This window comes from Rhinatrema bivittatum, chromosome 19 (assembly GCF_901001135.1).
Source record: "Rhinatrema bivittatum chromosome 19, aRhiBiv1.1, whole genome shotgun sequence".
NCBI classification, from domain to species: domain Eukaryota; kingdom Metazoa; phylum Chordata; class Amphibia; order Gymnophiona; family Rhinatrematidae; genus Rhinatrema; species Rhinatrema bivittatum.
In genome coordinates, this window is record NC_042633.1 from 17,078,262 (window position 1) to 17,094,317 (window position 16,056).

General features: G+C 50.0%; 1 protein-coding gene across 1 annotated transcript in view; it reads left to right on the plus strand.

Annotated features, from left to right (window-relative positions):
• Nucleotides 1-301: 301 nt before the first annotated feature.
• The window catches only part of LOC115080271 (vomeronasal type-2 receptor 26-like), a 131,422-nt gene continuing 115,667 nt past the window's right edge, over nt 302-16,056 (plus strand). Inside the window, exons 1-2 of the mRNA XM_029584424.1 lie at nt 302-333; nt 789-1,080. Of these exons, the coding sequence (XP_029440284.1) occupies nt 302-333; nt 789-1,080 (324 nt within the window). The remainder of the gene's footprint in view (nt 334-788; nt 1,081-16,056) is intronic.

The following is a 16,056-nucleotide window of genomic DNA, read 5'->3' on the forward strand; positions in this document are numbered from 1 at the left end:
TCCCTGGAACCAGGTACTCGCTCCTCGAGGGCCTGCCTTACTCCAGCTCCTGTGCTCCATACTGTGGCACCGCTGCGTGAGTACTGTATCAACGAGGCTCTATTCCTGAACCCTGCATATAGTTGTATTCATGTTCTCAGTTTCTTCCACTACAGCACAGCCATAGCGGGACTGCTGTTCCAGCTTGAGGGACTTCTAGCTCAGCCGGGCTACATTCCAGCTCACTACTGCCACCTCTGGTGACTCACCAATTCAGTCTAATAAAAGAACTATCTTGTGTGTGTGTGTGTCCTGAGCTAGCATGACCTGTGGTCCCTCACGAGACCTTCCCCTGTGGGTGTGGTCATCTGCCACAGGTCCAAGGGTCCACCCAAAACCCTACCAACAATAACAGTGATACAGAGGCATTATGACATATTCCGTTTTATTTACCATTCCCTTTCTAATAATTCCCAACATTCTATTTGCTTTTATGACTGCCACAGCACACTGAGCTGACGATTGCAATGTGTTATCCACTATGACACCTAGATCTCTTTTTTTGGTGGTAGCTCCTAATATGGAACCTAATATTCTGGAACTATAGCATGGGCTATTTTTCCCTTTATGCATTACCTTGAACTCTGATTTGCATGGTTTCTGGGTGGAGATATGGGATATTTGAGAAATTCTATATTCTCCACCATACCATTTGCAAAATACAGCTTTAACTTTAAATGTACCCACTTGTGTGTGAATGTGCTGATTTATGCACACCATTGAATATTATCCCCTTAATATCCTTACAGATTACTCTTAAAAAATTACTACAACTTCCTGGCCTTGGTTTTTGCAGTGGAGGAGATTAACGAGAACTCAGAGCTTCTCCCCAACCTCACACTGGGGTTCTACATTCTCGAGTCTTACAACTTTCTGCCTTATATGCTTATAGCTGCTGTGAAAATATTTTCAGGAAGGAGGTTCTGGATCCCTAACTACAGCTGCCGAACATCTGGCACCCTGGCAGCAATAATTGAAGGCCTTCCCTCTGAGGAATCAAGTCAGCTGTCCAATGTGCTGAGGACGTACCACTTCCCACAGGTCAGGGGATGTTCTTCTCAATTTAACTTTACAACCTGCTGCATAATCCTCCCCTCCTGAATGTCATCCTCCATGGAAATGAATCCAACTTGCTGTGCACAATCACTGAAACGTGACACAGAGCAGAGAATAAAAGAAGGGTAGTAAGTCCAGATGTGCACAGAAAGGCAATGATAAAATGTGACACTGAAAGAGTCAGTAAAACCCTGGCACTGTGGCACACCTAAGTTTTCATAAACCTTGCTGAGGGCTCCCATGTTACTGATGTGTGGTGGAGTAAGCAGAAGGTGGGCAGGGTAACAGCCACAAGGCAAGATTTCTCGAGGAGAGGTAGAGATCTTGGTATAGGGGGAGGATGCACAATTCTCACGTTTCTGTCAGAGCACACATTAACCATTAGTGATTTTTATAAATCAAAATAAAACATACTGATAGAAATACAGTTTTACAGTCACAATCAGATACATGGGATGCACTGTAACTGAAAATGTGGTCAGATACTTAAATGGTATAAGAGGCCAATTACAAATACATTTTAATAATGAACTAATAAAGTTAAAATATATTAATATTCCATCACAGTTATCAGATTCAGTTTAGTTAAAGAAGAATTTGACTGATGTAAGTAGGGCAAAATGTGAAGAGCACTGTCATTTCCTGTGGTGAAAATATGTGAGAGAATATATCCCTAATAAACTGAATAACTTATTCTCCTGTAATTACCACCTTCTGCTCTCCAAGATTACACCGGATCTCAGAATATGACTCCCTTTACTTATCTTTTTGCTGGGTGCCTCAGAAACAATTACAATGAACATCTCACCCAGGATTAACTTTATTTTTAGGATTAATTCCCATGAAAAACCTGAAGATTTTTCTAAAGAACTAAATAAAAGCATCATAAGGTTTATATGGAGAGGGGACAGGCCTAGGGCGGCAGGGAGCACTTTGTCACATATCACAGCACAATGATGATTTGCACTCCCGCACTTTAAAATGAGGTCCTGGCAGTCTTCTCCATGGAGTAAATGGAAAATAAAGAGAAACATTGGGCAGATCTGGAAAGGGATCTTCCTCTTAATGATGATCTTACATTTTGTCCATGGAGTCCCAGCTATTTAGGAAAATTATTGACCCTAGAACGTCTCCTAATTGTAGTTGGGTTACAGACCTGGAAACTGATGGCTACAGATCACAGGCTCATTTCCTCCCTTCTCTCTCTGCTTCCCGTTTCCTATGCGCAGATTAAACAGAGAGCTTAACTCGGTCTTTACTGACAGAGGAGGCAGCTTCAGCAACTTCCAAGTTTATGTACCAGCTGAACAAATAAAGAAAGCCTTACTGCCCCTAAACTGGAGATGACAGAAACAGAAATGCTGCTGGAGAAGCAGGAATTGTGTCCTCAGCTCCCGATGTCCTCGCTTGAGAGTCTGTAAAGAAAGTTAAACCTCTTCCCTAAACATTTTATTTATTTATTTAACTTCTTTTACTATACCGATACTCAAGACCAGGTCTTATCGTACCGGTTTACAATAGAACTGAGGGGAAACCAATTAACATCTAGGTAGAAAGTAAAGTTACATTAAACAGGGAGCAAAAACATGGGAGATGGAAGATAGGTCAGATTTTAAACTATAACAACTGGAGAGTGATAGATATAAACAACAAAAACAATATGTTAGAGATACATAAGCAGAGGTTTATCTTAGGCGATTATTAACATGGTAAGTCCAGTGGGAGAAGGAGATGAGGGGAGGTGAGTAGGGGGGGGGGGAAATGAAGGGGGGAGGGATTAGGGAGGGGTGGGAGGGTGATAGTCAGTGATGGTTGAAGAAGATTCTTCAACGGTAGGCTTCTGCGAACAGCCAGGTTTTCAGTTTCTTTCTGAATGTTAGATGGCATTGTTCCTGACGTAAGTCTTGGGGAAGCGAGTTCCAATGTAGCGGACCAGCTGTCGAAAGTGCTCGCTTGTGAATAGAGTTGTGGACCGAGGATTTGTTGGGGGGGGCCTTGAGTGAACCTTTGTAGGCTGTTCTGATCGGCCTTGCAGCCGTATGTAATTCGAGTGGGAAGGTGAGTTGGAGAGTGGATTGTTGGTAGACGGATTTGTGGATGATAGTGAGAGCCTTGAAAAGTATTCTATATTGGATGGGAAGCAAGTGTAGTATTTTTAGGATTGGTGTGATATGGTCTTTGCGACGTGTGTTTGTAAGGATCCTGGCCGCTGCGTTTTGCAGCATCTGTAGAGGTTTGGTGGAAGAAGCGGGGAGACCGAGTAGTAGAGCGTTACAATAGTCGATTTTTGAAAACAGTATGGCTTGAAGCACTGAACGGAAATCCTTGAAGTGTAAGAGTGGTCTTAGTTGCTTCAGGACCTGTAGCTTGAAGAAGCATTCTTTGGTTGTTGCGTTAATGAATTTTTTGAAATTCATTCTAGAGTCAAGGGTGGCCCCAAGGTCTCTGACCTGGCTAGCTAATGGGATGAATGCATTATTGGCGAAGGGGTTGTTATCACTAGGAGAGATAACCAGGAGTTCCGTTTTAGATGTATTTAAGACCAGGTTGAGACTCGAGAGAAGAAGGTTGATGGCGTGTAAGCAGTTGTTCCAAAAATTTAGAGTAGAGATGGGGTCCGAGATGGGAATTATGATTTGCACATCGTCCGCGTATATAAAATGGGTGAGGTTGAGGCTATTGAGTAGCTGGCATAAAGGGAGTAGATATATATTGAACAGGGTTGGGGAAAGTGAAGAACCCTGAGGGTACTCCTTGGTTTGATGGAATGGGGTGGGATTCTTTGTCATTTATTTTAACTTTGTAGTGCCTGTTTTTCAGAAAGGATATGAACCAGAGCAGTGCAGAACCAGATATGCCTATTTCCATTAAACGGTTGATGAGGATAGAGTTCTTCTTGAGGATAGAGTTCTTCTTGATCCCAATCTTAGCATGAAACCACATATCAACTCTATCCTCAAAGCAGGCTTCTTCAAACTCAACGTCCTTAAGAAACTCCGACCCCTGCTGTACACCCAAGATCTCCGCACTGTGATCCAAGCCACCCTCACCTCCAAACTAGACTACTGTAATGCCCTCCTCCTAGGGCTCCCCTTGTCCTCAATAAAACCTCTCCAATTGTTGCAAAATGCCACGGCAAGGCTCATTACTAACACACGTAAACACGAACACATTACCCCTATCCTCAAGGATCTACATTGGCTCCCCATCCTCTCCCGTATACACTACAAAACCCTGACCATAGTACACAAGTCTATCCACACCCACAACTCCAACTGGCTCGACCACCCCTTCACTGCCCCCCTGTCCACCCGAGCTACCAGATCTGCCAGCAAAGGTACCCTACATGTACCTTCCTTGAAAACAGCTCATCTTTCCTCCACCCGCGACCGTGCCCTCTCCATTGCCGGTCCGGCCCTCTGGAACTCCCTACCTGTCCACATGCGCCTTGAACCATGTGCGATCAAATTCAAAAAGAAACTAAAAACATTTCTTTTCAACCAAGTCTACCCAGAATAGTTCCTCCCTTCCCCACAATAGCTCTCACCACCCAGGTGACCGCCCTTTCCTTATATTAAGGAAATAATTACTTTGTATATAGTTATTTTCTTGTTATGATTTTCTTGTTATGATTTCTTGTTGATCAATCTATTCTTCCATACTGACTCAGGTTAACCCCCCGCCCAGTTCTCCTTTCCTGTTGAAATGTATTTTCCAAGCCTTCTGTTAATATGTGAACCGGTGTGATGTCCCCACTAATACCGGTATATAAAAGTTTCTAAATAAATAAATAAATAAATCTCTTGCTGTTTAGCTTCCAAATAGGCGATACAGAACGGCCGAGCACACCGTTTAGCCCCCGTTTGGCCATGTGTTTTAGACGTGCTATTATTAACTTGAAAGCACCAAAAATACAAAAAAATCTGCCTTCCAGTCGGTGGGTTTGAAAATGGCCACAGGCAAAATTGAGCATCGGTTGTCCGACACACGGACAGCCGCCGCTTCCGCTAATAAGGAGGTGCTAGGGCGCGGGTCCTAATTTGAATACAAAATTGCGCGTTTTATTGCATCGGCCTGAAAGTCAGAGAAAATTCATCGTGTTTGAATATCTGCAGCTAAAAGGAAGAGGATGGGGAGGAGCAGTCATTTGAAAAGAAAATGAAAAATGCTGCCTAATTGTTTTGCATTCTTTTATTTTATTGGCGATGAAATGGAAGAGCACAATCAACATCGAATGTGTTTCATTTTGTTTATTTTGTGTTGTTGCCATTGTAGTAACCTATAAATGATGTCAGACAGATCCAATTGGCCATGCAGTCTGCCCAGCTGCTTAGGGAAGTAACTGCTGCTCCATGTGGGTTACCTCCATGCAGAAATATTACATCTAAAGTTAAAGCAAGAACAAAAGAACCATCCCCTGCTTAACAAGTATGGTGACGCTGATAGGATGATTTTTTCAAAAGGTCCTAGGGTTAAATCATGAATGTGCCTTTATAAAGGTGAATGTTAAAAGCCTGACGTGCACCGAAATTAGGGGGAGTGCGACTATATCGGGCACATGCACGTTGAGTGGATTTTAAAAGCTGTCCGGATACGCACATAAATGCCACTGTGCACACATCTCGGAAATTCTCAGAAAGGATTGGGGTGTGGGCATGATCTGGGTGGGGCGTGAGTGGTACATGGACGTTTTGGGACTATAACCAGAAATTTGGATATAAATATTTGCACAATACGGTGCACACCAAGGCCCCCCTGCCCCGTAACCTTACTTCTGCTATGGATGACGTGTAACAAAAAAAACAATGAGGCATTTCGGAGGGGTTTAAAGTAGGGATGTGAATAGTTTTTGAACGATTAAAATTATCGTCAGATAATTTTAAAATCGTCCTAAATCGTTAGAAGGCACAATACAATACAAATGTCCCCGATTTATCGTCAGGGGCATTTGTATTGTATCGTTAAATAGGGCACGGGAATTATTTGGGGGAGGGCAGGAAAACCGGCACACCAAAACAACCCCTAAACCCACACCGACCCTTTAAAACCAATTCCTTACCCTCCCCCACCCTCCCGAACCCCCCCAAAATGTTAAATTACCTGGTGGTCCAGTGGGGGAGGGGTCCCGGCGCGATCTCCCGCTCTCGGGCCATCGGCGCCATTTTGGCTGCCACTAATTAAAATGGCACCGATGGCCTGATAAAAAAAAAACCCACCCGACCCTTTCAATCGACCCCCCCTTAGCCTCCCCCACCCTCCCGGTCCTTTTTTTTTAGAGAGGCCCGCGCCGCTAAAAAAAACAACCCACCCGACCCCTCCCAAAACCTTTTAAAATTACCTGGTGGTCCAGGGGGGCCTCGGGGAGAGATTTCCCGTTCCCAGGCATCAGCTGTTCTAAAAACAAATGGCGCCGATGCCCCTTTCCCCTTACCATGTGACAGGGTATCCGTGCCATTGGCCGGCCCCTGTCACATGGTAGGAGCACTGGATGGCCGGCGCCATAGGGACTGATGAGTAAAGATGGCCGGCGCCATCTTTAAAGATGGCGCCGGCCATCCAGTGCTCCTACCATGTGACAGGGGCCGGCCAATGGCATGGATACCCTGTCACATGGTAAGGGCAAAGGGGGATCGGCGCCATTTTTTTTTAGAACAGCTGATGCCTGGGAACGGGAAATCTCTCCCCGAGGCCCCCCTGGATCTCTCCTCTCCCCGAGGCCCCCCTGGACCACCAGGTAATTTTAAAAGGTTTTGGGGGGGGTCGGGAGGGTGGGGTCGATTTAAAGGGTCGGGTGGGGGTTTTTTTTTTAGCGGCGCGGGCCTCCCTAAAAAAATTAATTAGCGATGTGAATTGGAATCAGAAACGATTCCAATTCACATATCTTAATGATCAGATTCCCCCCCCCCCCCCCCCAGCCGAATCTGATTGTTAAGACGATCGGGCACACGATTCACATCTCTAGTTTAAAGGGTCTGTGGGTAACTGGGGAGTGTGTAGACTATCAAACCAGGGGGAATTGGAGGACCTATCTCTTAACTGAGTGAAACTAGGAACTAACTGGTAAAAGTGGGAAAATGCGTCACTGCGCGTCCCATTTAAAATTTCCCCACAAGTGGTAGAAGGAGCTTTTGTCTGCACAGGCACGCGCCCACTTAAAATTGGGTGAACTTGAGCGCACGGCCAGGCTGTTTTATAATATGCGTGTATGTATGCAAGTATGTTATAAAATAGCCACGTCCTGTTGCAGTCTGGGAAGCTGCAGGTCCAGGTGTGAACCCTTGAGCCGAACTACCCTGAAGGCAGAGTAGGTCGGGGAGGCGGAGCCACAGGCAAAGGTCTTCACCCGGGAACCAGGAACCCCCCAGGAGAAGCCCGTAGGGTCCTAGAATCTTGGGACTTAGGAGCACAGTAACAGTCTCTATAGAAAGGAGGCCTGGGCAAGGAGTAAACCACAGAGTCCAGTAAACAGGGAGCTGGAAGGCCCGGCGAGAGCGGGGCGGTAGAAGACCAGATAGAGTCTCTAACTTGCTGAATAGAAGCAGTCTGTGAGCAGGCCCGGGGTCTGTAGTATGCCGTGGAGCGGAGCAGATAGATAACAGGAACAGAGTCTGTAGCGTATTGTGGACTGTAACCAGCTGAAAGCTGGTTACAGTCCACAATACGCTACAGGCTGGCAGCCAGTAGGAGCAGTCTCAGGAACAGGCAAAGGTCGGAGGCTGGCGGCAAGCAGGAGCGGAGTCGGGCACAAGCTGAGGACAGTGGCGGGCGGCAGGCAGAAGCGGAGTCAGGAACAAGCTGAGGTCAATGGCAGGCAGAAGCGGAGTCAGGAACAAGCTGAGGTCAACCAGAATGCAGAACAGAAGAAGCGCAACTAAGAACTACTAACAGTAGCGACCCTCGTTGCAAGGCAATTAGAAGGCAGGCGAACGCCGGTTTAAAGCAGGCCTTGGGGCGTGGCGTCGTTTACCCAGGCCGGGGCCAGACTTCCGGCGGCCGTGCGTCTCCATAATGCGCGTCCTTGCCAGCAGAGAGATGATCTGGCAATGGCGGACGCCCTGAAGGCCTAGCGGAGCCGCGGGAGCAGCGTTCCCCCCACTGGAGGTGAGCACCAAGCACAGCAGATAGAGGGGAAGCGGTGGAGACCGCAACAGTACCCCCCCCCCCCCCCTTTACGGCCCCTTTTGGAGCGGACCCGGTTTTTCCTGGATGGTCCCGGTGGAAACTGGCGCAAGAGGATCTTTGTCCAGAATATTACGGCTGGGCTCCCAGGTGTTATCTTCGTCAACCACAACCCTCCCAGGCCAGTAGCTACTCCCATGTGCGGTTGTGAAATCGGATGTACAGGACGTCCTGTAACTTGGTATGTAGGATCATCGTCAATGGTTGTGGCCGCGGGTCCGGAGGCGTACGGTGATACCGGGGAGAGGACCACAGGCTTGAGCCAGTGAGGCGTGAAACACGTTGTGTACTCTGAAAGAAGAGGGTAGCCGAAACCGATATGATACCAATCCCACTCGTTCAGCGAACTCGAAACGGACCACAGAAACTTCGGTGCAAATCTTCGAGAGGGAAGTCGAAGGTGCAGATTCTTCGTACTTAGGCCAGACTCTATCCCCAGGCTGGAATGTGGGAGCTGGTCGGCGATGATGATCGGCCGTCTGCTTAGCCCTCGCGGCCGCACGGAGAAGCTGTTTTCGTGTCATGTGCCACAAGGCCTGGAGTTGCTGGGCCGTTACTTGAACAGCAGGTGAGGCACTGGGAGCCTCTAGCGGGAGCGGTGGTCGTAACGGCTTACCATATACCAGATGAAAAGGAGACTTGCCCGTGCAGCATGGACCTGGTTGTTATATGCGAATTCGGCCCAGGGCAAGAGCTCTGACCAATTGTCTTGCCTCTCATTAATGAAGGCCCGGAGGTATGCTTTTAGGGTTCCTATTAATCCTCTCCGTCTGTTCCGTTGCTTTGAGGATGAAAGGCTGTGGAGAAACTGAGCTTACCCGGAAGCATTTACAGAGGGCTCTCCAGTAGCGGGCCACAAACTGCGAACCTCTGTCCGAGACGATATCCTGAGGGAGGCCGTGAAGCCTGAACACATGTTGGGCGAACAGGGTGGGCCAACTCGGGTGCAGAGGGAAGCTTTGGCAGAGGAAACAAGATGGACCATTTTTGAGAAACGGTCAACCGTGACCCAGACGACCGTATGTCCCTTGGATGTAGGCAGGTCAACTATGAAGTCTGTAGCTATATGGGTCCATGGTTCAGTGGGAACCGGAAGCGGGTGCAGGAGACCACATGGGGAGCCAGAATTGGGTTTCTGGCGAGCACAGGTTGGGCAAGAAGCTACATAAGAGGCGACATCACGTCGGATGCTGGGCCACCAGTAATACCGGTTAACGAGCTCCAGGGTCCTTTCTCGTCCAGCGTGTCCTCCGATCAAGGAGTCGTGGGCCCAACGTAATGCGGTCAAGCGGTCCCGGCGCGAGAGCACCGTCCGGTCTTGTGAGAGGATGGTCATCGCAGAGAGACGAACCTTAGCGGGGTCCAAGATGAATTGGGGTGGCTCAATGTCTTCCTCGGCACAAGAGGTGCGAGACAGGGCGTCTGCCCGGAGATTTTTAGCAGCAGGACGGTACTGTACAACAAAGTCAAATCGACTGAAGAACAAGGCCCAGCGGGCTTGGCGGGGGTTCAGTCGTTGAGCCTGGGTCAGAAATTCTAAATTTTTATGATCCGTGTAAACAGTGGTGGTGTGTAAGGAGCCTTCGAGCCACTGTCTCCATTCTTCGAAGGTGAGTTTTATCGCCAGCAACTCTTTATCCTCCAATGAATAATTACTTTCAGCGGCTGAGAACTTCCGGGAGATGTACGAGCAAGGAAGGAGTTGTCCAGCATCAGAGTGCTGGCTGAGGACCGCTCCCACTGCGATACTGGAGGCATCAACCTCCACGATGAACGGTCGTGAGGGGTCCGGGTGTCGGAGACAAACATCTGAGAGGAAGGCCTCCTTGAGATCAGAGAAAGCTGCAACTGCAGCATCCGGCCAGTGTTTAACATCTGCTCCTTTACGGGCCAAGGCTGTAAGAGGAGCCACAAGGTGAGAGTAACGTGGGATAAAATGTCGATAAAAGTTCGCAAAGCCCAGGAAGCGCTAGAGGGCTTTGAGACCCGTGGGCTGGGGCCATTTTGTGATGGCGGCTACCTTCTCTGGGTCCATACAAAAGCCAGCTGCGGAGATAATATATCCCAGGAAAGGTAGAGATTCGGCTTCAAAAACGCATTTCTCAAGCTTGGCATATAGATGATTGGCCCGGAGGGCCTGAAGAACCTGGCAAACATGCTGGCGGTGAGAGTCTATGTCTTTGGAATATATGAGGACATCATCCAAGTAGACTATTACGTGGGAATGAAGCATCTCTCGAAGCACCTCGTTCATAAGGTGCTGGAAGACGGCGGGGGCATTACAAAACCCAAAGGGCATCACGAGGTACTCGTAATGCCCATCACGTGTGTTGAATGCCGTCTTCCACTCGTCCCCTGGACGAATAGGACGAGGTTATAGGCCCCTCTAAGGTCCAACTTAGTAAAGATGCGAGCCCCTTGGAGACGATCCAGTAGTTCCGGGATAAGCGGGAGTGGATAGCGGTCCCGCTTGGTAATGGCGTTGAGACCGCGATAGTCAATACACGGTCGTAGCGAACCATCCTTTTTACCCACGAAAAAGAATCCAAGCACCTGCCAGTGACCGGGATGGGCGAATAAAAATCCCTTGGCTAGGTTCTCGGAGATGTACTGGGACATTGCCTTAGTCTCTGGCAATGAGAGAGAGGATATACACGACCATGAGGCGGTGTGGTACCGGGAACCAGATCAATGGGACAGTCAAACGGTCTGTGTTCCGGAAGGATCTCCGCCATCTCCTTGGAGAAGACATCTTGGAAACTTTGGTAGGCCTCTGGCAGGAGGTGCGAGGAACAGAGATGCAGAGAGTTGGGAGGACGAGGAAGATGTAAACATCGGTCAAAGCAGGCAGAACCCCAGCTGACAAGCTGGAAGTCATCCCATCTGATGACGGGAGACTGCTGACGAAGCCACGGAAGTCCCAGCACCAGTGGATGCACGGCTCGTTCCAGGATGAGTAGAGAAATCTCCTCGGAGTGAAATAGACCTGTTTGCAAAGTCACTGGTCTCATGGAGCGAGAGATAACTCCAGGCAGCAAGGTCCCTCGGATCGAAGAGATGCGTAGAGGAGGATTCCTCGGTTCCGTAGGTAGGCCCAGTTGTGTCACCAGCTCGGCCACAATAAAGTTCCCCTCAGCCCCAGAATCGACAAAGGCCCGAATCTGGATCTCCCCACCGGGGTATTTGAGGGTTACAGGCAGAGTGCAGAGAGGAGCGGATCCGGTAGCGCCTAGGTGTAGCTCCTCGGTATAACCTAGGCACGGGCGTTTCCCGGACGCTCAGTGCAAGATGACAGGAAATGTCCTTTACCTCCACAATATAGGCAGAGGCCTAAGGAGCGCCGACGGCTCCTCTCTTCCGGAGTAAGTGGTGACCTGCCCAGCTGCATAGGTTCAGAAGCAGGGCTGGCAGCAGGGGAAGCCCTTTGCAGGGGAGACCTGGAGGAGACATGTAGGCACGGCTGACTCCTATTAGCCGACCGAGTCTCTCTGTCCCGCTGTTGAAGACGGCAGTCAACCTTGCCCGCAATGTCCATTAGGTCGTTCAACTCCTCAGGAATCTCCCGTCCTGCCAGTTCATCTTTAATCCGACCAGCCAAGCCTTCAAGAAAGATCCCTTTTAAGCAATCATCCTGCCAAGCCAGTTCCATGGCCAGGGTTCGAAAGTTGATAATGTACTCCGCTACCGGACGCGTGCCCTGTCAGAGGTGCAGGAGTTCTGAAGCCACCGTGGACTGGTGTGCAAGATCATCGAAGGCCAGGCGAAACTGAAGAAGGAATTCCTGAAGATTCTGTAGCAGAGGATCGGAGCGTTCCCACAAGGGTGAAGCCCATTCAAGCGCCTTGCCATCCAATAAAGAAAAAATATAGGCCACTTTAGCCGCTTCAGTGGGGAACTGGGATGGTAACAGAGTGAACCGTACTTGACACTAGTTCAGGAACCCACGGCAGGACTTACTGTCCCCAGCGTACCTGCTAGGAGCTGGCAACTGTGTATTAGGAACAGCGACTGGTACAGAAGGCCCTTGACGAGTAGAAGCTTCTAGACGAGAGACCAATTGGTCCACAGTGGCAGCGAGAGTATCAATACAATGTTGCTGCTGCTGAAGGCGCTGTGCCATCCCAGGGATAGCCTGCAGACTGGGAGACTCCGCCGAGTCCATGGCCTTGCAAACTGTTGCAGTCTGGGAAGCTGCAGTCCAGGTGTGAACCCTTGAGCTGAACTACCATGAAGGCAGAGTAGGTCGGGAGGCGGAGCTACAGGCAAAGGTCTTCACCTGGGAACCAGGAACCCCCCAGGAGGAGCCCGTAGGGTCCTAGAACCTTGGGACTTAGGAGCACAGTAACAGTCTCTATAGAAAGAAGGCCTGGGCAAGGAGTAACATAGAAACATAGAAATGACGGCAGAAGAAGACCAAACGGCCCATCCAGTCTGCCCAGCAAGCTTCACACATTTTTTCTCTCATACTTATCTGTTTCTCTTAGCTCTTTGGTTCTATTTCCCTTCCACCCCCACCATTAATGTAGAGAGCAGTGATGGAGCTGCATCCAAGTGAAATATCTAGCTTGATTAGTTAGGGGTAGTAGGGGTAGTAACCGCCGCAATAAGCAAGCTACACCCATGCTTATTTGTTTTACCCAGACTATGTTATACAGCCCTTATTGGTTGTTTTTCTTCTCCCCTGCCGTTGAAGCAGGGAGCTATGCTGGATATGCGTGAAGTATCAGGTTTTTTTTTCTCCCCTGCCGTTGAAGCAGAGAGCTATGCTGGATATGCGTGATGTATCAGTCTTTCTCCCATGCCGTTGAAGCAGAGAGCCATGCTGGATATGCATCGAAAGTGAAGTATCAGGCACATTTGGTTTGGGGTAGTAACCGCTGTAACAAGCCAGCTACTCCCCGCTTTGTGAGTGCGAATCCTTTTTTCTTCTCCCCTGCCGTTGAAGCAGGGAGCTATGCTGGATATGCGTGAAGTATCAGGTTTTTTTTTCTCCCCTGCCGTTGAAGCAGAGAGCTATGCTGGATATGCGTGATGTATCAGTCTTTCTCCCATGCCGTTGAAGCAGAGAGCCATGCTGGATATGCATCGAAAGTGAAGTATCAGGCACATTTGGTTTGGGGTAATAACCGCCGTAACAAGCCAGAGTCCAGTAAACAGGGAGCTGGAAGGCCCGGCGAGAGCGGCCCAGGCGAGAGCCCGGCGGCCCAGGCGAGAGCCCGGCGAGAGCAGCCCAGGGAGCTGGAAGGCCCGGCGAGAGCGGGGCGGTAGAAGACCAGATACAGTCTCTAGCTTAATGAATAGAAGCAGTCTGTGAGCAGGCCCGGGGTCTGTAGTATGCCGTGGAGCGGAGCAGATAGATAACAGGAACAGAGTCTGTAGCGTATTGTGGACTGTAACCAGCTGAAAGCAGGACTGGAGTCTGTAGCGTGCAATAGAGCTGGAACGGGTGGTGAGTAGGAACGGAGACGAACCCAAGTCAGGCTGGCAGCCAGTAGGAGCAGTCTCAGGAACAGGCAAAGGTCGGAGGCTGGCGGCAAGCAGGAGCGGAGTCGGGCACAAGCTGAGGACAGTGGCGGGCGGCAGGCAGAAGCGGAGTCAGGAACAAGCTGAGGTCAATGGCAGGTGGCAGGCAGAAGCGGAGTCAGAAACAAGCTGAGGTCAACCGGAATGCAGAACAGAAGAAGTGCAACTAAGAACTACTAACAGTAGCGACCCTCGTTGCAAGGCAATGAGAAGGCAGGTGAACGCCGGTTAAATCAGGCTTGGGGCGTGGCGTCGTTAACCCAGGCGGGGCCAGACTTCCGGCGGCCGTGCGTCCATAATGCGCGTCCTTGCGCGCGCGTGGCAGCAGAGAGATGATCTGGCAATGGCGGACGCCCTGAAGGCCTAGCGGAGCCGCGGGAGCGGCGTTCCCCCCACTGGAGGTGAGCACCAAGCACAGCAGATAGAGGGGAAGCGGTGGAGACCGCAACACGTCCCTGGGTGCGGGCCAATGAACGCTCACACATATGCGCCTATGCACCGGTTTAAACGTTGCCTTCATAATAGAAAGACTAGGGGGCACTCCATGAAGTTAGCATATGGCACATTTAAAACTAATCGGAAAAAGTTCTTTTTCACTCAACGCACAATTAAACTCTGGAATTTGTTGCCAGAGGATGTGGTTAGTGCAGTTAGTATAGCTGTGTTTAAAAAAGGATTGGATAAGTTCTTGGAGAAGTCCATTACCTGCTATTAATTAAGTTGACTTAGAAAATAGCCACTGCCATTAGCAACGGTAACATGGGATAAACTTAGTTTTTGGGTACTTGCCAGGTTCTTATGGCCTGGATTGGCCACTGTTGGAAACAGGATGCTGGGCTTGATGGACCCCTGATCTAGTATGGCATGTTTTTATGTTATTATGTTAAGGAGAAGCAGTGCGGGCTTGTCCTGTGCTGCGGAATATAACAAGGAGCAAGCAGGGAGCTGATAAGGAGCGGTGGGGGAGGGGGAGGTAACCCATGGCAACGGCAGCAGTTTGAATTGCTGCCTCGCTATTGGTTACTACGATCCTTGGTGCCTTTTCTCAGGTGCCTCAGTTAGCTTTGAGCAGCGAGGCAAAGGGCAGTGCTTGCTTTTTGCGCCGTTACCAGGTTAACGCGGGCAAAAAGCAGGGATTTGCGGGGTTTTTACCTTTGGTAGGCAGGAAGAACATCATGAAGAGGAGCAGGGATAGGGGAACTCGGGGGCCGGCGGAGAAGGCGATAGGCGGCACTTGTGAGGAGTCTGAAGCGCCTGCGGGCCACAGGGTCCCTGATTTGCCGGATAGGTCTTTCATGGAGGGCTCCAAAGGTTTTATTAGACCTGCGCCTCGTGCTTTCCGGCCGGCTCTGCCCCCGGTCCTTGACCCGCCTCCCTCCTGTTTTTCCTTCCCAGCATCCGCCAGTCCAGGGGGACCCTTCGCCTCGGGTGAGAGCGGCCCGGAGTCGGAGGAGGTGGCCGATAGTACGTCGCAGGGAGGAAGGGCCTTCCCCATTCATGGCTTTCCTGTGGCACAGCCTGTGGAGGAATTATCCTTCAATGCATCCCTTGGCGATTTCCCGGACGAAGGTTCCCCCAGGTTAGGGGCAGAGTGGGGGAGGGGTGTTTCTTCTGCGGTTACGTTCCCGGAGGTGTTTCCTGCTTTTATCCCTCCGGAGGGTTCGGCTGCGGTTGGCCTACCTCCGGTTATGCAGCTCGTTGTGGGTGAGGGGAGGGGTAGAGGCAAGATGAGGGGAAAGAAGGGAAATGAAAGGGTTATGTGAGGCAATGGTGGAGGAGCGCTGCTGGCCAAGGAGGACAGCAGGAAGAGGAGGGGGCGCGGTGTCTCACTCATTAGTCCTGTTCCTGCAGCAGGTTTACAAAGGAGCGGCAGTAGTTTATGGGGGGATAGAAGGAGCAGGGATCTGAGAGGCAGAATGGTTCAAGGTAGCTCCAGTTGACAGGGATCTTTCAGCAGGGGACGTAGGGGTTATGGGGTAGGCAGCAGCAAAGGGAGGGTAAAGGAGATGGATGTTCAGGGCTGCAGGTCACAGGCGGAGTTCATTGCGGATATTTTGGGGCATTTTGTAGAGGCCAGGTTGGGTAGGGGAGGTGCAGAATGTGATAGGGAGCTTCAGGAGAGCAGGGAATGGTTTGGAGGGAGAGTGCGGGAAGTCGTATTTGAGCGGGGTGGAAAGGTTTTTCAGAGAAACCCTGAGCACTCTAGAGGTGATTCGTGGCAGAGGGGATGGCAAAGTGATGCCTTTATCGACAATAGGG